The sequence below is a fragment of the Heterodontus francisci genome, chromosome 18 (assembly GCF_036365525.1).
Source record: "Heterodontus francisci isolate sHetFra1 chromosome 18, sHetFra1.hap1, whole genome shotgun sequence".
NCBI lineage: Eukaryota > Metazoa > Chordata > Chondrichthyes > Heterodontiformes > Heterodontidae > Heterodontus > Heterodontus francisci.
Genome location: NC_090388.1, coordinates 31,193,106 through 31,210,977, shown reverse-complemented (window position 1 = coordinate 31,210,977; position 17,872 = coordinate 31,193,106). Strand labels below are relative to the sequence as shown.

The following is a 17,872-nucleotide window of genomic DNA, read 5'->3' as shown; positions in this document are numbered from 1 at the left end:
CTCACGTGTGAGGCCATTTTAGCAAGCTATTGGAGGGTGTCTAGTGCTAGTGGAACCATAACCCATCAAGATGTTCACATGTTCAGGAGGGAGAAAAAGAAAATGTGTAAATAAATCATCCAGATTTTAAAATATCATGTATTCCATGAAATATATAGGGACACTTTCACCTGGGGATTGGTAAGAGCCAGGTAAAGATTAAGCTATAATAATATAAAAACAAGAAATGCTGGAAATACTCAGCAGGTCTGGCGGCATCTGTGGAGAGAGAAGATTGAGCTATATTGTGTTGTCCGTTTATTAGTGAAGTATAAACATTGAGTTTAAATAATCAATACTTTGCTGTATCCAAATTGATCCAAGTTGCACCAGTATTTAGGAACATGCTCAATTTGCCTAGTTTATATTATTTGGGACAGCCTATTCCCATAAGAAAATATGCTTCACATACAAAGTAAGGTAATTTTCTATATTTGCATCTTAGTTTCCTGATTATCTAATGTAGTATGTGGGCCTGAGTTCCTTCATGGTTCAATGCAGAGTGCAAGGCTGTATTCCTTGGTATTATAATGTAGAGTGATTCTGAGTTGCTTGATGGTCCTGAATTGGTTGCAGTTGTTTTTACTGTTCTTTTGTCTTTCCATGTAGATAGCATTGCTTGGAGACGGATGAACATCCGTTTACTGGATTAGAAAGGCTTGATGGGGCTCACAATCTTTTCTTTCCCTAGCACATGCACAAATGCAGCCACTTCCACTTAAACGTCACTATCTGTGACATTTCGGGCAGCTGCCAGGAGTAAAGATGGCGCTGCTCAATTTATCACAAAAAACAAATTCAACCCGAAAATCCCCTCAATGGCTGCCATTGCCGCCTACATCCCACCCCCAACAGTTACCCACTCCCTCCTGCTATTGTGCTTCTCTTTGCCACACTCGCCTGTGCCCATCTTCTCGCTGCTCACTCCCCGCTGCCTTCCCTTAGCCACTAGCTATGGCGTCGCCGCACCCACCGCCACCCCCCCCCCTCCCCCCCCACCACCCCCAGTCTCCAGCCGCTGGCTCCCCCCGCTCCAGCCAGTCACTCCAGGCTGCACCACTTCCTTCCTCTCGGCCACTCGCTCCCACATTCAATTGTTCACCACCGCGCCGCCCGAAGAAGCAAGGCGGGCTGCAAGAGATGACGGCGCGACGTAGGAGCGAGTGGCTGAGCGGAGGGAAGCACTGTGGGCTGGAGCCAGCGGCTTGGGGTTTAGTTGGGGAAGTTGGGAGCGAGTGGGGGGGGGGAGGCGGAGCGAGGAGCAGGGAACAATCGGCCCAGGGGAGTAGGGGGAGCAGTGGTGAGGTCTGGAGCGAGCAGCTGAGGGGGGGAAACAGCCAGTGGGGAGCTGAGGGGGGGGGGAACAAAAGCGTTGAGGGTGGGAGCGATTGGCTGCGAGGGGGGAAGCGGGGAGGCCTGGAGCAAGTGGCTGAGGTGTCGAGCAGCCAGTGGGGCGGGAACGAGTAGCTGAGGGGGGCAAGCAGGCGGGGGTGTGAGTGTCTGAGGGAAGGCAGCAGCGTTGCTGGGATCGAGTGGCGATCGAAGCAGGGATGGTGGGAGGGAGAGGGTACTGTTCAGGTGAATGGAGACAACTGTTGATGGGTGAGGCCATCATGCGTGCGCATGCGCACATTCATACTGGCAAGCTGGCAAATGTTCGCACGCACTAATGACGTCCGGGATCGCTCTGCGCATGCTCTGCATTGTCAGGAGTCATTTTGTTTATATATTGCTTTTGTCCCATGTTCCCTGACGATCTGACCTCTTGTAAGAAATGCACCCAATTCTCAATGGTTAATTGCCTGCATGGACTGATGAAATATAGCACAGATATGAGTTTCCTAATGATCCAATATGATATAATGCCACATTCCCTGATATTCTAGTGTAATATATATCCATGTTTGCTAACAGTTAAATAGGATACCTGCCCAAGTTAAGTATATGTTTTGAATTCCCTATGATCTGACAGCATGAATTCTTGGAGCATATGGATCTGAGTTCCCTGATGGTTGGATTAATAAGTTGTACATCCAATTTTCTTTTTTCAAAAGAATGTAAAACCTTTCCTGCTCATGTCCGCACCAGTTTTTTTTCTGACAGATATGAATTTTGAACAGCAAATTCCACCGTATCTCAAATTAAATTGAACACAGATTCCCAGTAGACATTGAACTTCTCTATGATTTGTATTCAATTTTTTAAAAACTCAGCTCCTTGGCTAAACAAACTTAAATGCTCCTGCCCCACCATCTTTTTTTTCCTTCTGTTTCCAACCCCAACCCACAATCCCCACAAACATCGCACTCTCTCACTCACACTCCCTCCATCACTAGAAACTGTTAAATCTCTAACTTCTTCCAGTTCTGGTGAAAGGTCAGCAACCTAAAATGTTAGCTCTTTTTCTCCCTCCACATTTGCTGCGTGACCTGCTGAGTGTCTCCAGCCTTTTATTTCACATATTTTGCTTTCGTTAAATGTTCCTACTTGACATTCCCAGTTATTGCAGTCAACCAGGAGAGATTATTTCTGGTTTTGTATCTCAAATCAGTCTTTGATGCAGTTTGTAACATAACAAAGAAGAAAGAACAGTACAGCACAGTAACAGGCCATTCGGCCCTCCAAGCCTGTGCCGATCTTGATGCCTGCCAAAACTAACACCTTCTGCACTTCCGGGGCCCATATCCCTCTATTCCCTTCCTATTCATATATTTGTCAAGATGTCTCTTAAACATCGCTATCGTATCTGCTTCCACCACCTCTCCTGGCAGCAAGTTCCAGGCACTCACCACCCTCTGTGCAAAAAAAACTTGCCTCGCACATCCCCTCTAAACTTTGCGCCTCGCACCTTAAACCTATGTCCCCTAGTAACTGACTTGCCAATTTTTATACTCTCTGCCCCGACCGATGAAGGCAAGCATGCCGTATGCCTTCTTGACTACCTTATCCACCTGCGTTGCCACTTTCAGTAACCTGTGGACCTGTACGCCCAGATCTCTCTGCCTGTCAATACTCCTAAGGGTTCTGCCATTTACTGTATACCTCCCACCTGCATTATACCTTCCAAAATGCATTACCTCACATTTGTCCGGATTAAACTCCATCTGCTATTTCTCCGCCCAAATCTCCAACCGATCTATATCCTGCTGTATCCTCTGACAATCCTCATCATTATCCGCAACTCCACCAACCTTTGTGTCGTCCGCAAACTTACTAATCAGACTAGCTACATTTTCCTCCAAATCATTTATATGTACTAGAAACAGCAAAGGTCCCAGCACTGATCCCTGCGGAACACCACTGGTCACATCCCTCCATTCAGAAAAACACCCATCCACTGTTGCCCGCTTTCTTCTGTGACTGAGCCAGTTCTGTATCCATCTTGCCAGCTCACCTCTGATCCCGTGTGACTTCACCTTTTGCACCAGTCTGCCATGCGGGACCTTGTCAAAGGCTTTACTAAAGTCCATATAGACAACATCCACCGCCCTTCACTCATCAATCATCTTCGTCACTTTTAGACTTCCATAGTACCTTTACTGTACCGAAATATTACAAAACACTAAACCCCATTAGTGGAAAAAATACACCAGCCAACACCTATTTTCAACACAGTCTGTTTTATGCAAATATATATTCAGTGCACAATTGACTCATTATTAGATGCTGTGATGGTGTTACACTATGTTTAATGTTGAACAAGCGCATGGAAAAGGTGTCCGCTGCTATGTCCAGACTGGCCAAGAGGGTGTGGGAAAATGGCGCACTGACACGGAATACAAAAGTCCAAGTTTTTCAAGCCGGTGTCCTCAGTACCTTGCTGTACGGCAGCAAGGCCTGGACAACGTCTGTCAGCCAAGAGCGACGTCTCAACTCATTCCATTTTCGCTGCCTCCGGAGAATCCTTGGCATCAGGTGGCAGGACTGTATCTCCAACGCAGAAGTCCTCGAGGCAGCCAACATCCCCAGCATATATGCCCTACTGAGCCAGCGGCGCTTGAGGTGGCTTGGCCATTTGAGCCGCATGGAAGATGGCAGGATCCTCAAGGACGCATTGTACAGCAAGCTCGTCACTGCTATCAGACCTACCGGCTGTCCATGTCTCGCTTTAAAGACGTATGCAAACGTGACATGAAGTCCTGTGACATTGACCACAAGTCTGGGAGTCAGTTGCCAGGGATCACCAGAGCTGGCGGACAGCAATAAAGGTGGGGCTAAAGAGTGGCGAATCGAAGAGACTTAGCAGTTGGCAGGAAAAAAGACAGAAGCGCAAGAAGACAGCCAACTGTGTAACAGCCCCGACAACCAATTTTATCTGCAGCGCCTGTGGAAGAGTCTGTCACTCTAGAATTGGCCTTTACAGTCACTCCAGGCACTGCTCCACAAACCACTGACCACCTCTAGGCACTTACCCATTGTCTCTCGAGACAAGGAGGCCAAAGAAGAAGATGATGTTTAATGTAAGACTAAGGCTGATTAGAAGCTTTAAGTTGGATGGGCTGAGTACTCTGAGTGAGTACACAACAATGAATACAACACAAAAGTGATTAATTGGTTGTAGTGCAGTATATTTCAAACAAATATCATTGCATTTAGCATGGAGAATGTGGAGTGTGGTTAATAGGACTACAGTTTGGGATTTGGGTGCTCACTTATTTGCTCCTATTCAAAGCTTGTTTTGCAAAAATATACTTTATTCATAAAATTTGTAAAAGTACATTACATAATTCCAATTTGACATTACATAAGGTGCAATACAGATTTGTATCTTTCAATAAAGTACGTGAGCTGCCTCACTACACTTGACGTTTCAGGTTATATTTACAATGTCCATTTATATTCCATGTCGAACATTCTCTGGTGCATACAGCCTGAGGGGTTTCACATGGGTTCCAGCCCTGCAGTGTACTGTTGGCGAGAAGGCCTCAGACAGTGACCTCTCCCCTTTGCGGCAGCTGCCCCAAGCTTTCATGTGTCCATCAGCATGTAGTCCTGGACCTTGGAATGTGCCAGTCTGCAACACTTGGTTGTGGACAACTCTTCGCACTGAAAGACCAGCAAATTTCAGGCAGGCCAAAGAGCATCTTTCACGGAGTTGATGGCTCTCCAGTAGCAGTTTATCTCTGGGTGCGTCCCTGGGAACAACCCAGAGAGCACAGAGTCCTGCACTACTGAGCTGCTTGGGATGAACCTTGACAAAAACCACTGCATCTCTTTCCAGACCTGCTTTGCAAAGGTAGATTCCAGAAGGAGGTGGGTAATGGCCTTTTCCCCACTACAACCAACTCATGAGCATCGTGCAATGGCACTGAGACTCCAGGTGTGCATGAAGGATCTGACGGGGAGCGCCCGTATCACCACCAGCCAAGCTACGTCTTGGTCCTTGTTTGAAAGTTCTGGCAACGAGGCATTTTGCCAAATGACTTGGGCAGCCTGCTCAGGGAACGACCTGACAGGATCCGCTATTTCCTTTTCCCCAAGGGCCTCGAGGGTGTTACGTGTGGACCACTGCCTGATGAATTTGTGGTCAAAGGTGATTTTCTGTACAAACTTTTCCACGAGGGACAAGTGGTACTACATGGTCCAACTGAATGGAGAGTTCCATGGCAACGTGGCCAGATCCATCCTTCATAACACTGGGGAGAGATAGAACCTCAGCAGGTAGTAACACTTGCTGGTTGCGTACCGAGGGTCTTCACACAGCTTTCTGCAGCCAAAGGTGGCCATCACAGTGAGGGCAACGTTGGGTACGTTTTTTTCCACCTTTATCTAGAGGTTTGAACATTGTGTCCCTTTGGACACAGTCCATCTTTGATCTCCAGATAAAGTGGGAGATGGCTCGAGTGACCGCAACGGTGCAGAAGCCAGGTACGTGCCAGACCTGCACCACATAGAGCAACACTTGATGACCAGGCTCTTACCCGCAATGGCAAGGGAGCATCTCTCCCACAGGCCCAGTTTCTGTTTTTACCATAGCTATTCACTCCTTCCAGTATCTAGGCCCCTCAAAATTTTGTACACCTCAATTAAGCCACCTCTCAGCCTCCTCTGTTCTAAGGAAAACAACCCTAGCTGTTCCAATCTTTCCTCACAGCTGCAGTTTTCCAGCCCTGGCAATATTCCTGTAAATCTCCTCTGTACTCTCTCCAGAGCAATTATGTCCTTTCTGTAATGTGGTGACCAGAACTGTATGCAATACTCCAGCTGTGGCCTAACCAGCATTTTATACAGTTCCAGCATTACATCCCTGCTTTTGTATTCTATACTTCGGCAATAAAGGAAAGCATTCCATATGCCTTCTTCACCATTTTGTCTACCTGTCCTGCCACCTTCTGGGACCTGTGTACATGCAGTCCAAGGTCTCTCACTTCCTCTATCACTCTCAATACCCTCCCGTTTATTGTTAATTCCCTTGCTTTGTTTGCCCTCCCCAAATGCATTACCTTACACTTCTTCAGACTGAATTCCATTTGCCACTTTTCTGCCCACTCAGCTTAACAATTGATATCATTCTGGAGTTTACAGCTGTCCTCTTCACTATCAACCACGTGGCCAGTTTTTGTGTCATCTGCAAATTTCCCAATCATGCCTCCCACATTTAAGTCCAAATTATTAATGTATACCACAAACAGCAAGGGACCCAACATTGGGCCCTGTGGAACACCACTGGAAACCACTTTCCATATGCAAAAATGTCCGTCAACCATTACCCTTTGTTTTGGATCCAACTCGCCACATTCCCCTGTATCCCATGGGCTTTTACTTTTGTGACCAGTCTGCCATGTGAGACCTTGTCAAATGCCTTACTAATATCCATGTAGACAACATTCGCTGCACTACCTTCATCAATCCTCCTTATTACTTCCTCAATAAATTCAATTAAGTTGGTAAGACACAACCTTCCCTTAAATCCATGCTGACTATCCCTGATTAATTCACGCCTTTCTAAGTGACAGTTCATCCTCTCTCTCAGAATTGATTCTAATAATTAGCCCATCACCGAGGTCAGACTAACCGGCCTATAATTATTTGACCAATCCCTCGCACCCTTTTTCAACAATGGTACAACAGTTCGCAGACCTTCAATCCTCTGGTACCTCACCTGTATCTAGTGAGGATTTGAAAATAATCCTCACAGCATACACTATTTCCTCCCTGGCTTCCTTTAACAGCCTGCAATACAATTGATCCGGCCCTGGTGATTTATCTACTTTCAAGGATGTCAGACCCTCTAGTACTTCCTCTCTCATTATGCTTATCGTATCTAATATTTCGCACTCCTCCTCTGTTACAACCGAGGGGGAGGCGTGCTCTGTCTTTTCTAGTCCCACTACTCTGCAGGTCACAACATATATTTTTAAAATGATTACCCGGTTACCGATTCAGTCAATCATATACTCTACTCTTTATCCCAGAATAAAATACACCAACCAGGTTTCTTTAATAAACAACAAAATTATCAGTTTATTATCAAACAGGACTTATCCAGTAATGAAGCAAACCATTAACACACAGATTGAAATTTGAAAGTTTCTTTTTTAAATTCCCCCCCACACACATACATACACTGAATAAAATACAGAAATTCTCTCTGCAGAGATCTGTTACCAAAAAAAGGCAAAAAATACTTTGGCGAAATACTTGCTAATTCTTGAAGAAAAAGAGAAGATATGCAAGGATATCAGTTATCCCTTTTTGTCTGGTGTCCAGGTATATGGAGATGGGTCACTGGGATCATTTCTGAAGCAATTCGTTCTGGAGATGTTGAGAAATCGTCTGGTAGGCTTTCCAGGAGACATGTGGCATCAGGGGTTTCAGCCAGCACACTTGAATCACAGATTTTTTTTAGCTTCTGAGGAGAGATGCTGCACCAGGGATTTTGCTCTCCCACACTGGATCTTTGCAGGGTTTCTTCCAAGAGGTAGAGAAAGAGGTGAGCTGGGTGGTCCTTTTTCCTTGGCAGGTAAACACCAAATGTCTTCAAAACAATTCACGCCCCAACTGACTTGAAAACAATATCCAAAATCCCAAAATGGAAAGTCAACCACTTGACCTCCATAAACCTTGACATGTGGCTTCTCTATAAACATCTTCCCCGGGTCAACAAGGTTTCTGTTGTTTATTGCTGAAAGCATATGACTTCCAGCAAGGTTGTTTTTAAACAACATCTCCGTGTCCTTTCAATGAACTATCAACAACAAAACAAATTCCAGTTTCTGTGAAATCTTCAGCCTTCCAATGAATCCATCTCCACAATTTAAATATAAGTCCTCAAAAACATTGTTTTTTTTTTAAAAAAGCACTCTCGTAACACCTCTTTAACTACAATGTCTGCATCATCCTTCTCCTTTGTGAATACAGAGACAAAGTACTCATTACGAACCCTGCCCACGTCTTCTGCATACATGCATAAGTTCCCTTGTAATCTCTGATAGGCCCTACCCTTTCCTTAGTTATCCTCTTGCTCTTAATGTACTGTTCAAACATCTTTGGGTTTTTCTTGACTTTACCTGCCAATATTTTCTCATGTCCTCTCTTTGCTTTCCTAATTTCCTTTTTTGCTTCACCCCTGCACTTTCTATACTCCTCTAGGCTTACTAAAGTATTAAGTTTTTTGTGACTCTCATAAGCTTTCTTTTTCTGCTTTATCTTGCCCTGCATGCTTCTAGATAACCAGGGGGCTCTAGATTTGGCAGTACCACCCTTTTTCTTTGTGGGGACATGTCTACACTGTCCGTAGAATCTCACTTTTGAATGCGTCCCACTGGTTTGCCACTAATTTTCCTTCAAGTAGCTGTATCCAGTTCACTTTTGCCAGGTCACCTCTCAACTTTGTAAAATTTGCCTTCCCCCAACTTAGAAATTTTACTCCTGTTCTACCTTTGTCCTTTTCCATAATAATGCTAAATCTAACTATATTATGATCACTATCTCCAAAATGGTCACCCACTGCTACTTCATCCACTTGCCCATCTTCATTTCCTAAGACTAAATCTAGAATTGCGCCCCCTTTTCGTTGGGCTTGTTACGTGCTGGCTAAAAAAGTTCTTTTGAATGCAGTTCAAGAATTTTACGCCCTCTGTGCCCTTCACACTTTTTGCAACCCGGTTGATATTAGGGTAGTTGAAATCCCCAACTATTATTGTCCTATTGTACTTGCACTTAAAAATTTGCGTACGTATTTGTTCTTCTATTTCCCGCTCACTATTTGGGGTCTATAGCACACTCCTGGTAGTGTGGCTGCCCCTTTTTTATTTCTGAGCTCAACCTATATGGCCTCATTTGATGATTCATTTAGCATATCATCCCTCCTCACCGCTGTAATTGATTCTTTAACCAGTAATAGAGTCATAGAGTTATACAGCACAGAAACAGGCCCTTTGGCCCATCATGTCTGTGCTGGCCATCAAGCACCTAACTATTCTAATCCCATTTTCCAGCACTTGGCCTTGTTTGCTATGGCGTTTCAAGTGCTCATCGAAATACTTCTTAAATGTTCTGAGGGTTCCTGCCTCTACCACCCCTTCAGGCAATGTGTTCCAGATTCCAGCCATCCACTGGGTGAAATAATTTTTCCTCAAATCCCCTCTAAACCTCCTGCACCGTACCTTAAATCTTTGCCCCCTGGTTATTGACCCCTCCGCTAAGGGAAAATGTTTCTTCCTAACTAGCCTATCAATGCCCTTCATAATTTTGTATACCTCAATCATATCTCCCCTCAACCTTCTCTGCTCTAAGGAAAACAACCCTAGCCTTTTCAGTCTCTCTTCATAGCTGAAATGCTCCAGCCCAGGCAACATCCTGGTGAATCTCCTCTGCGCCCTCTCCAGTGCAGTCACATCCTTCCTATAGTGTGGTGACCAGAACTGTACACAGTACTCCAGCTGTGGCCTAACTAGCGTTTTATACAGCTCCATCATAACCTCCCTGCTCTTATATTCTATGCCTCGGCTAATAAAGGCAAATATCCCATATGCTTTCTTAACCACCTTATCTACCTGTGCTGCTGCCTTCAGTGATCTATGGACAAGTACACCAAGGTCCCTCTGACCTTCTGTGCTTCCTAGGGTCCGACCATCCATTGTATATTCCCTTGCCTTGTTAGTCCTCCCACAATGCATCACCTCACACTTCTCAGGGTTAAATTCCATTTGCCACTGCTCCGCTCATCTTACCAGCCCATCTATATCGTCTTGTAATCTAAGGCTTTCCTCCTCACTATTTACAACACCACCAATTTTCGTGTCATCTGTGAATTTACTGGTCATACCTCCTATCTTCTCGTCTTTGGCCTCCTTGTCTTGAGAGACAATGGGTAAGCACCGAGAGGTGGTCAGTGGTTTGTGGAGCAGCGCCTGGAGTGGCTATAAAGGGCAATTTAGGAGTGACAGACTCTTCCACAGGCGCTGCAGATAAAATTGATTTTCCGGGCTGTCACACAGTTGGCTCTCTCCTTGCGCTTCTGTCTTTTTTTTCTGCCAACTGCTAAGTCTCTTCGACTCGCCACTCTTTAGCCCCGCCTTTATGGCTGTCCGCCAGCTCTGGTGATCACTGGCAACTAACTCCCACAACTTGTGATCAATGTCACAGGACTTCATGTCACATTTGCAGACGTCTTTAAAGCGGAGAAATGGACGGCTGGTGGGTCTGATACCAGTGATGAGCTTGCTGTACAATGTGTCCTTGGGGATCCTGCCATCTTCCATGCGGCTCACATGGCCAAGCCATCTCAAGTGCCGCTGGCTCAGTAGGGTGTATATGCTGGGGATGTTGGCCGCCTCGAGGACTTCTGCATTGGAGATATGGTCCTGCCACCTGATGCCAAGGATTCTCCAGAGGCAGTGAAGATGGAATGAGTTGGGACGTTGCTCTTGGCTGACGTACATTGTCCAGGCCTCTCTGCCGTACAGCAAGGTACTGAGGACACAGGCTTGAATCACTCGGACTTTTGTGTTCCGTGTCAGTGCGCCATTTTCCCACACCCTCTTGGCCAGTCTGGACATAGCAGCGGATGCCTTTCCCATGCGTTTGTTGATTTCTGCATCTAGAGACAGGTTATTGGTGATAGTTGAGCCTAGGTAGGTGAACTCTTGAACCACTTCCAGAGCATGGTCGCCGATATTGATGGATGGAGCATTTCTGACGTCCTGTCCCATGATGTTCGTTTTCTTGAGGCTGATGGTTAGGCCAAATTCGGTGCAGGCAGCCGCAATCCTGTTGATGAGTCTCTGCAGACACTCTTCTGTGTGGGATGTTAATGCAGCATCGTCAGCAAAGAGGAGTTCTCTGATGAGGACTTTCTGTACTTTGGTCTTCGCTCTAAGACGGGCAAGGTTGAACAACCTGCCCCCTGATCTTGTGTGGAGGAAAATTCACGTCAAAAACATTAATGTACATTACAAACAGCAAGGGTCCCAGCACCAATCCCTGCGGTACACCACTGGTCACAGGCTTCCACTCGCAAATACAACCCTCGACCATTACCCTTTGCCTCCTGCCACTAAGCCAATTTTGGATCCAATTTGCCAAATTGCCCTGGATCCCGTGGGCTCTTACCACCTTAACCAATCTCCCATGCGGGTCCTTATCAAAAGCCTTACTGAAGTTCATATAGACTACATCAACTGCTTTACCCTGATCTACACATTTCGTCAGCGCCTCAAAAAATTCAATCAAGTTTGTCAGATATGATCTCCCCCTGACAAATCCATACTGACTATCCCTGATTAATCCCTGCCTCTCCAAATGGAGATTAATCCTGTCCCTCAGAATTTTTTCCAATAGTTTCCCAACCACTGGTGTTAGACTCACCGGCCTATAATTACCTGGTTTATCCCTGCTACCCTTCTTAAATAATGGTACCACATTTGCTGTTCTCCAATCCTCTGGTACCTCTCCTTTGGCCAGAGAGGATTTGAAAATTTGTGTCAGAGCACATGCAATCTCCTCCCTTGCCTCACATAACAGCCTGGGATTCATCTCATCTGGGCCTGGGGATTTATCCACTTTTAAGCCTGCTTAAACAGCTAATACTTGCTCTCTTTCAATGCTAATATGTTCAAGTATATCACAAGCCAGCTCCCTGATCTCTATACCTACATCGTCCTTCTCCATAGTGAACACAGATGAAAAGTAATCATTTAAAACCTCACCTATGTCCTCCAGCTCCACACACAGATTACCACTTTGGTCCCTACTCTTTCCCTGGTTATCCTCTTGCCCTTAATATACTTATAAAATGCCTTAGGATTTTCCTCTATCTTGCCCGCCAGTGTTTTTCCATGCCCCCTCTTCGTTCTGCTCATTACTTTTTTAAGTACCCCTCTACACTTCATATACTCCTCTAGTACCTCTACTGTTTTCAGCGCTCTGAATCTGCCATAAGCTTCCTTTTTTTCCCTTATCCAATGCTCTATATCCCTTGACATCCAGGGTTCCCTGGACTTGTTGGTCCTACCCTTCACCTTAATGGGTACATGTTGGCTCTGAATGCTCACTATTTCCTTTTTGAATGACTCCCATTGATCTGATGTCTACATTCCTACAGGTAGCTGCTCCTAGTCCACTTTGGCCAGATCCTGTTTTATCATCTTAAAATCGGCCTCCCCCAATTCAGTACCTTTATTTCCGGTCCATCTTTGTCCTTTTCCATAACTATCTTAAATCTTAGAGTTTAGATTAGATTAGAGATACAGCACTGAAACAGGCCCTTCGGCCCACCGAGTCTGTGCCGAACATCAACCACCCATTTATACTAATCCTACACTAATCCCATATTCCTACCAAACATCCCCACCTGTCCCTATATTTCCCTACCACTATACTAGTGACAATTTATAATGGCCAATTTACCTATCAACCTGCAAGTCTTTTGGCTTGTGGGAGGAAACCGGAGCACCCGGAGAAAACCCACGCAGACACAGGGAGAACTTGCAAACTCCACACAGGCAGTACCCGGAATCGAACCCGGGTCCCTGGAGCCGGTTATGGTTACTATCCCCGTGTACAGACACATTGTTGACCCCTGCTTCTGGGAAGAGGACAAAGGATTGGTCGGGCCTGTTCCCAAAGAACATGGCTCTTGCCGCGATTTACTTTGGCTCCCAAGGCTAGTTCGAACTAGTTGCAGATGCTCATCAGTCTGTGAACTGTGACAGTAGATCCGCGCAGATGGCTGTGATGTCATGCATGTACTGGGAGGCATTGACCCAGGTGCTGCCGCTGCCTGGGATTGTCACCCATTTTATGCCCGCATCCTTCCTGATGGACTTGACAAAAGGTTCAATACAGCAAGCGAACAAGACAGGGGAGAGGGGATAGCCCTGCCTGACTCGAGATTTGATTGGAAAACTTTCTGATTCCCACCCATTGATTGAAACTCCACCACTGAAGTTTCTGTGGAGCAATTGGAACCAGCTGCTCACTCCTACTCAAAGTCTTCTGGAGCAGGTTAGATTAGTCAATCTGTATTTGCTGAGATTAGTCGCTCTGTACTTTAAGAAGTTGCACTCTGCTTGTGGCTGCTATTGACTTGAATTTGACTCTAATCACTTAGCTCTTACATGCTCAGAGGCTCAGTAAACATTCCAGTCTGGTTTTAAATGTCCCAAATTATATGATAATGCCCACATATAAAATGATAAATGGGTAATCCATGTTCAGATGAGACACCATAATTGCATTGTATTCAAATTGAGACATTTTAAAACCATTCCTGGTATCTTTAGAACTGAATATGTGAAGTGCAGAGTGCACTGTGACTGATTTCTCCCCAGTCCTCTGATTTAAAAAGCAATTTCCTAGGTCAATAAAGTCCACTTACAACATCCATTTTCATTAAATTCATGCTAAATTTTTGCTGTCATACAGATATGTTTGAAGATAATGTGGTTATAATTATAGTTTGTTTAAGTCTTTTGAATACAATTAGTGCTGTATGTAATGTGATGCTTTCACGTACATTATTCCCGTTCCCCATGCATTCTGGTGGCACTTTTATATTGATGCTCAGGTCCGAGAGTGTGCTGCTGAGTGCAGACTTGTATCCACGGGGTGCTGCTCTCCCCCTTCTTACTTGTTTTTACTCCCCTTTCTTCTCACTTTCTCAGCAGTTAAGGCTACTCCTCTTGTGTCTTTCTGGGTTAGAAGTCTACCAGTATGATCTTTAGTATTATCTAGACAATAGACAAGTGGAGATGTTCAACTTCCATTTCCGCTGGTTGTAAGGCTTCACTCCTGACTTTTTCAGGTTTACTTTTTATGTTATGTTATCTGATAAATCTCGAGTCTTGTTCAAATATGTCAAATGCTTGCATCCATCCAAAGACTCTTTTCCAGCTAAAGTGCACTTCAAATAATTTGATGTCACAGAATTCCAGCAAAAAAAACATTGTGGGTGCTGTCACTTGACACTCCCTATTATGAATCTAGAAATGAAATGGCAAGGAGAACCATTTCTATTTTTAAATTACTTTATATCATCAAGATATCTGAAACCACCTTACAAACGATGATTCACTTTTGAATTACATTAATTGTTATATATACAGGAGTGGCATTCAATTTGCTCAACGGCACGCATGCATCCCTAAAAATCAAAGAAAAAGCATGAATGGACCGCAACTAAATGTTCTCTGTTAAATGATCAGCTTTGGATTTGGCTTGCATATAGTATGGAATCCATTTCCCGATGATTCTGACTGACAAGTTCTTTATTCTCCTTTCTAGCTGTTCAAGGCTCGGGTATTATTCTCAAAACTGTGGAGGTGACTTTGCACAAAGAAGGCAATACCTTTGGATTTGTGATTAGAGGTAAAGATATCTATGTCCTTAATGGCACAGTGCAATTTCAGTTGCAGCTTTCAATTGATGTTTCATTCAGTGGCAATAAGCACTTGTTTCCTTCTGAATGATGCATTCACAACATTAGCTAATTGTTTTGTTCCCATTTCTATTAACTATTAAAGTGACATCGCATTCTTGATGCAAAATCCATAGAATAAGAAAGATAGATTTGCATTTATATAGCACCTTTCACAACATCAGGGCATCCCAAAGTGCTTTACAGCCATTGAAGAAGTTTTGAAAGGTAATCACTGTTGTAATTTAAGAAACAGGGCAGCCAATTTGTGCAAAGCAAGCTCCCACAAACAGCAATGTGATAATGACAAAATAATCTATTTTTGTCATGTTAGTTGAGGGATAAATATTGACCAAGATACCAGAGATAACACCTCTGCTCTTCTTCGAAATAGTGCCATGACATCTTTTATGTCCACCTGAGAGGGCAGACAGAACCTCCGTTTAATGTCTGAACTGAAAGACTTCCTTGACACAGTCCTGCACTATGTCAACCTAGATTTTTGTGTTCAAGCCCTGTAGTGGGACTTGAACCCACAGCCTTTTGACTCAGACACAGCTGATACTTAGATAATATGTATGCATGGTATGTTACACTTAAAAAAAGTTTTGACAGGGTATGTGGGCCAAACTATGCCACCATTTGTTTAGTTTAGTTTAGAGATACAGCACTGAAACAGACCCTTCGGTCCACCGAGTCTGTGCCGACCATCAACCACCCATTTATACTAATCCTACACTAATTCCATATTCCTACCACATCCCCACCTGTCCCGATATTTCCCTACCTATACTAGGGGCAATTTATAATGGCCAATTAACCTATCAACCTGCAAGTCTTTGGCATGTGGGAGGAAACCGGAGCACCCGGAGGAAACCCACGCAGACACAGGGAGAACTTGCAAACTCCACACAGTGGAGTTTTCTTTTTCCTTTTCTTTTCTTTATAGATTGCACATTCTAAAATTCTCTGACTTAAAAATAAATTGAATGACGTTCTCTCTCCTTCCCCATAACTATAAAGGAAGAATATTGCATCTAACCTGACATTGCCCTCTGATTTGTTACTGTGAAAATGGGGAGTAGGTCTCTACAATTTAACTTCACTACATTTTTGCTATCAGGACTTGCTGTTACACCAGATTTCCGACAGTGTTTGGCCTGACTTCTGATGTTTACACCCTACTCAGTGCAGAATGAGGCTGTTGCCATGACAGCATGTTAAAAACTGTCAGTATTTTGAGCTGTGGTGCCAAGAAATCCAGATGGAACTGATGCAATCAATTGGATTTTATAAAAATAACATAGTATAATGAGGTAGGGACATACGTCAGCATATTTCTAGAAAACAAGAATATTCATGCTAGCTATTGCTATAAACCAGGGGTGTCCAACCTTTTTGCGTGGGTGCGGGGGGGGGGCGGGGGTGGTTGGTGGTGCCACATTACAACTTTTGTCTTACATAGGGGTCTGGTGAGACAACTTCGCAAAGGTAAAGGCATTAAAAATTTATCTTACAATTAATCAAAACAACAACAAATATGCATTTTTGTGAAAAAGCTTGAAATAAGAAGACTAATTTATTGATTTACTTTCTCATCACCATGTTGAACACTGATTTAGTGAGATATCTGGCATTTTTTGCTTGCACAAGTAGTCAATGTATGCCTGCACACATGTAGCGAATACATGGAGTATTCTGGATAAATGTCATTCTGTCAGGAGTGAACTTGATAGTTTTCTCTCCTCTCACTCCCTCTCTGTCCCCTCTCTCCCTCTCCCCCGTGTTCCCGCTCTCTGTGTCCCACCTTCCCCCCCCCGCTCTGTGTCCCACCTTCCCCCCCCCCCCGCTCTGTGTCCCACCTTCCCCCCCCCCGCTCTGTGTCCCACCTTCCCCCCCCCCGCTCTGTGTCCCACCTTCCCCCCCCCCGCTCTGTGTCCCACCTTCCCCCCCCCCGCTCTGTGTCCCACCTTCCCCCCCCCCCGCTCTGTGTCCCACCTTCCCCCCCCCCGCTCTGTGTCCCACCTTCCCCCCCCCCCGCTCTGTGTCCCACCTTCCCCCCCCCCCGCTCTGTGTCCCACCTTCCCCCCCCGCTCTCTGTGTCCCTCCCCCCCCCGCTCTCTGTGTCCCTCCCCCCCCCGCTCTCTGTGTCCCTCCCCCCCCCGCTCTCTGTGTCCCTCCCCCCCCCGCTCTGTCCCTCCCCCCCCGCTCTGTGTTCCTCCCCCCCCCCCCGCTCTGTGTCCCTCCCCCCCCCCCCCGCTCTGTGTCCCTCCCCCCCCGCTCTGTGTCCCTCTCCCCCCTCTGCTCTCTGTGTCCCTCCCCCCCCTCTGCTCTCTGTGTCCCTCCCCCCCCTCTGCTCTCTGTGTCCCTCCACCCCCCTCTGCTCTCTGTGTCCCTCCCCCCCCACTGCTCTCTGTGTCCCTCCCCCCCACTCTGCTCTCTGTGTCCCTCCCCACCCCCCGCTCCCCCGCTCTCTGTGTCCCTCCCCCCCCCCCCCCGCTCTCTGTGTTCCTCCCCCTGCTCTCTCTGTCACCTCTCTCTCTCTCTGTCTGACAGTTGCAGACATCAGGTATGCACAGTAGAGCACCTTTATGGTAGGTCAGTGTTTTTTTAAATCGCAGTATCACAGCTGACAGGTGCTGGGAGCGGGAACAGCATTTTTCATACTTTGGACAAATTCGGGGTTTTCCGGCAGGTTCCGACTTTTTAAAACCACATTGGAAAACCCCGAATCTGTCCAAAGTTCAGAAACCGCTGTTTTTGCTCCCATACGAGCATACAAATTAGGAGCAGGAGTAGGCCACTTGGCCCCTCGAGCCTGCTCCGCCATTCAATAAGTTCATGGCTGAACTGATTACTCCACATTTCCATCTACCCCGATAACCTTTCACCCCCTTGCTTATCAAGAATCTATCTATCTCTGGCTTAAAAATATTCCAAGACTTTTCTTCCATTGCCTTTTGAGGAAGAGAA

General features: G+C 45.6%; 1 protein-coding gene across 3 annotated transcripts in view; it reads left to right on the top strand.

The window, feature by feature from the left end:
* The window catches only part of grip1 (glutamate receptor interacting protein 1), a 434,653-nt gene that overhangs the window by 330,199 nt on the left and 86,582 nt on the right, over positions 1–17,872 (top strand). For all 3 annotated transcript variants that reach the window (XM_068050478.1, XM_068050479.1, XM_068050480.1), the window contains exon 5: positions 14,767–14,850. In XM_068050478.1, coding sequence (XP_067906579.1) covers positions 14,767–14,850 — 84 coding nt within the window. The remainder of the gene's footprint in view (positions 1–14,766; positions 14,851–17,872) is intronic.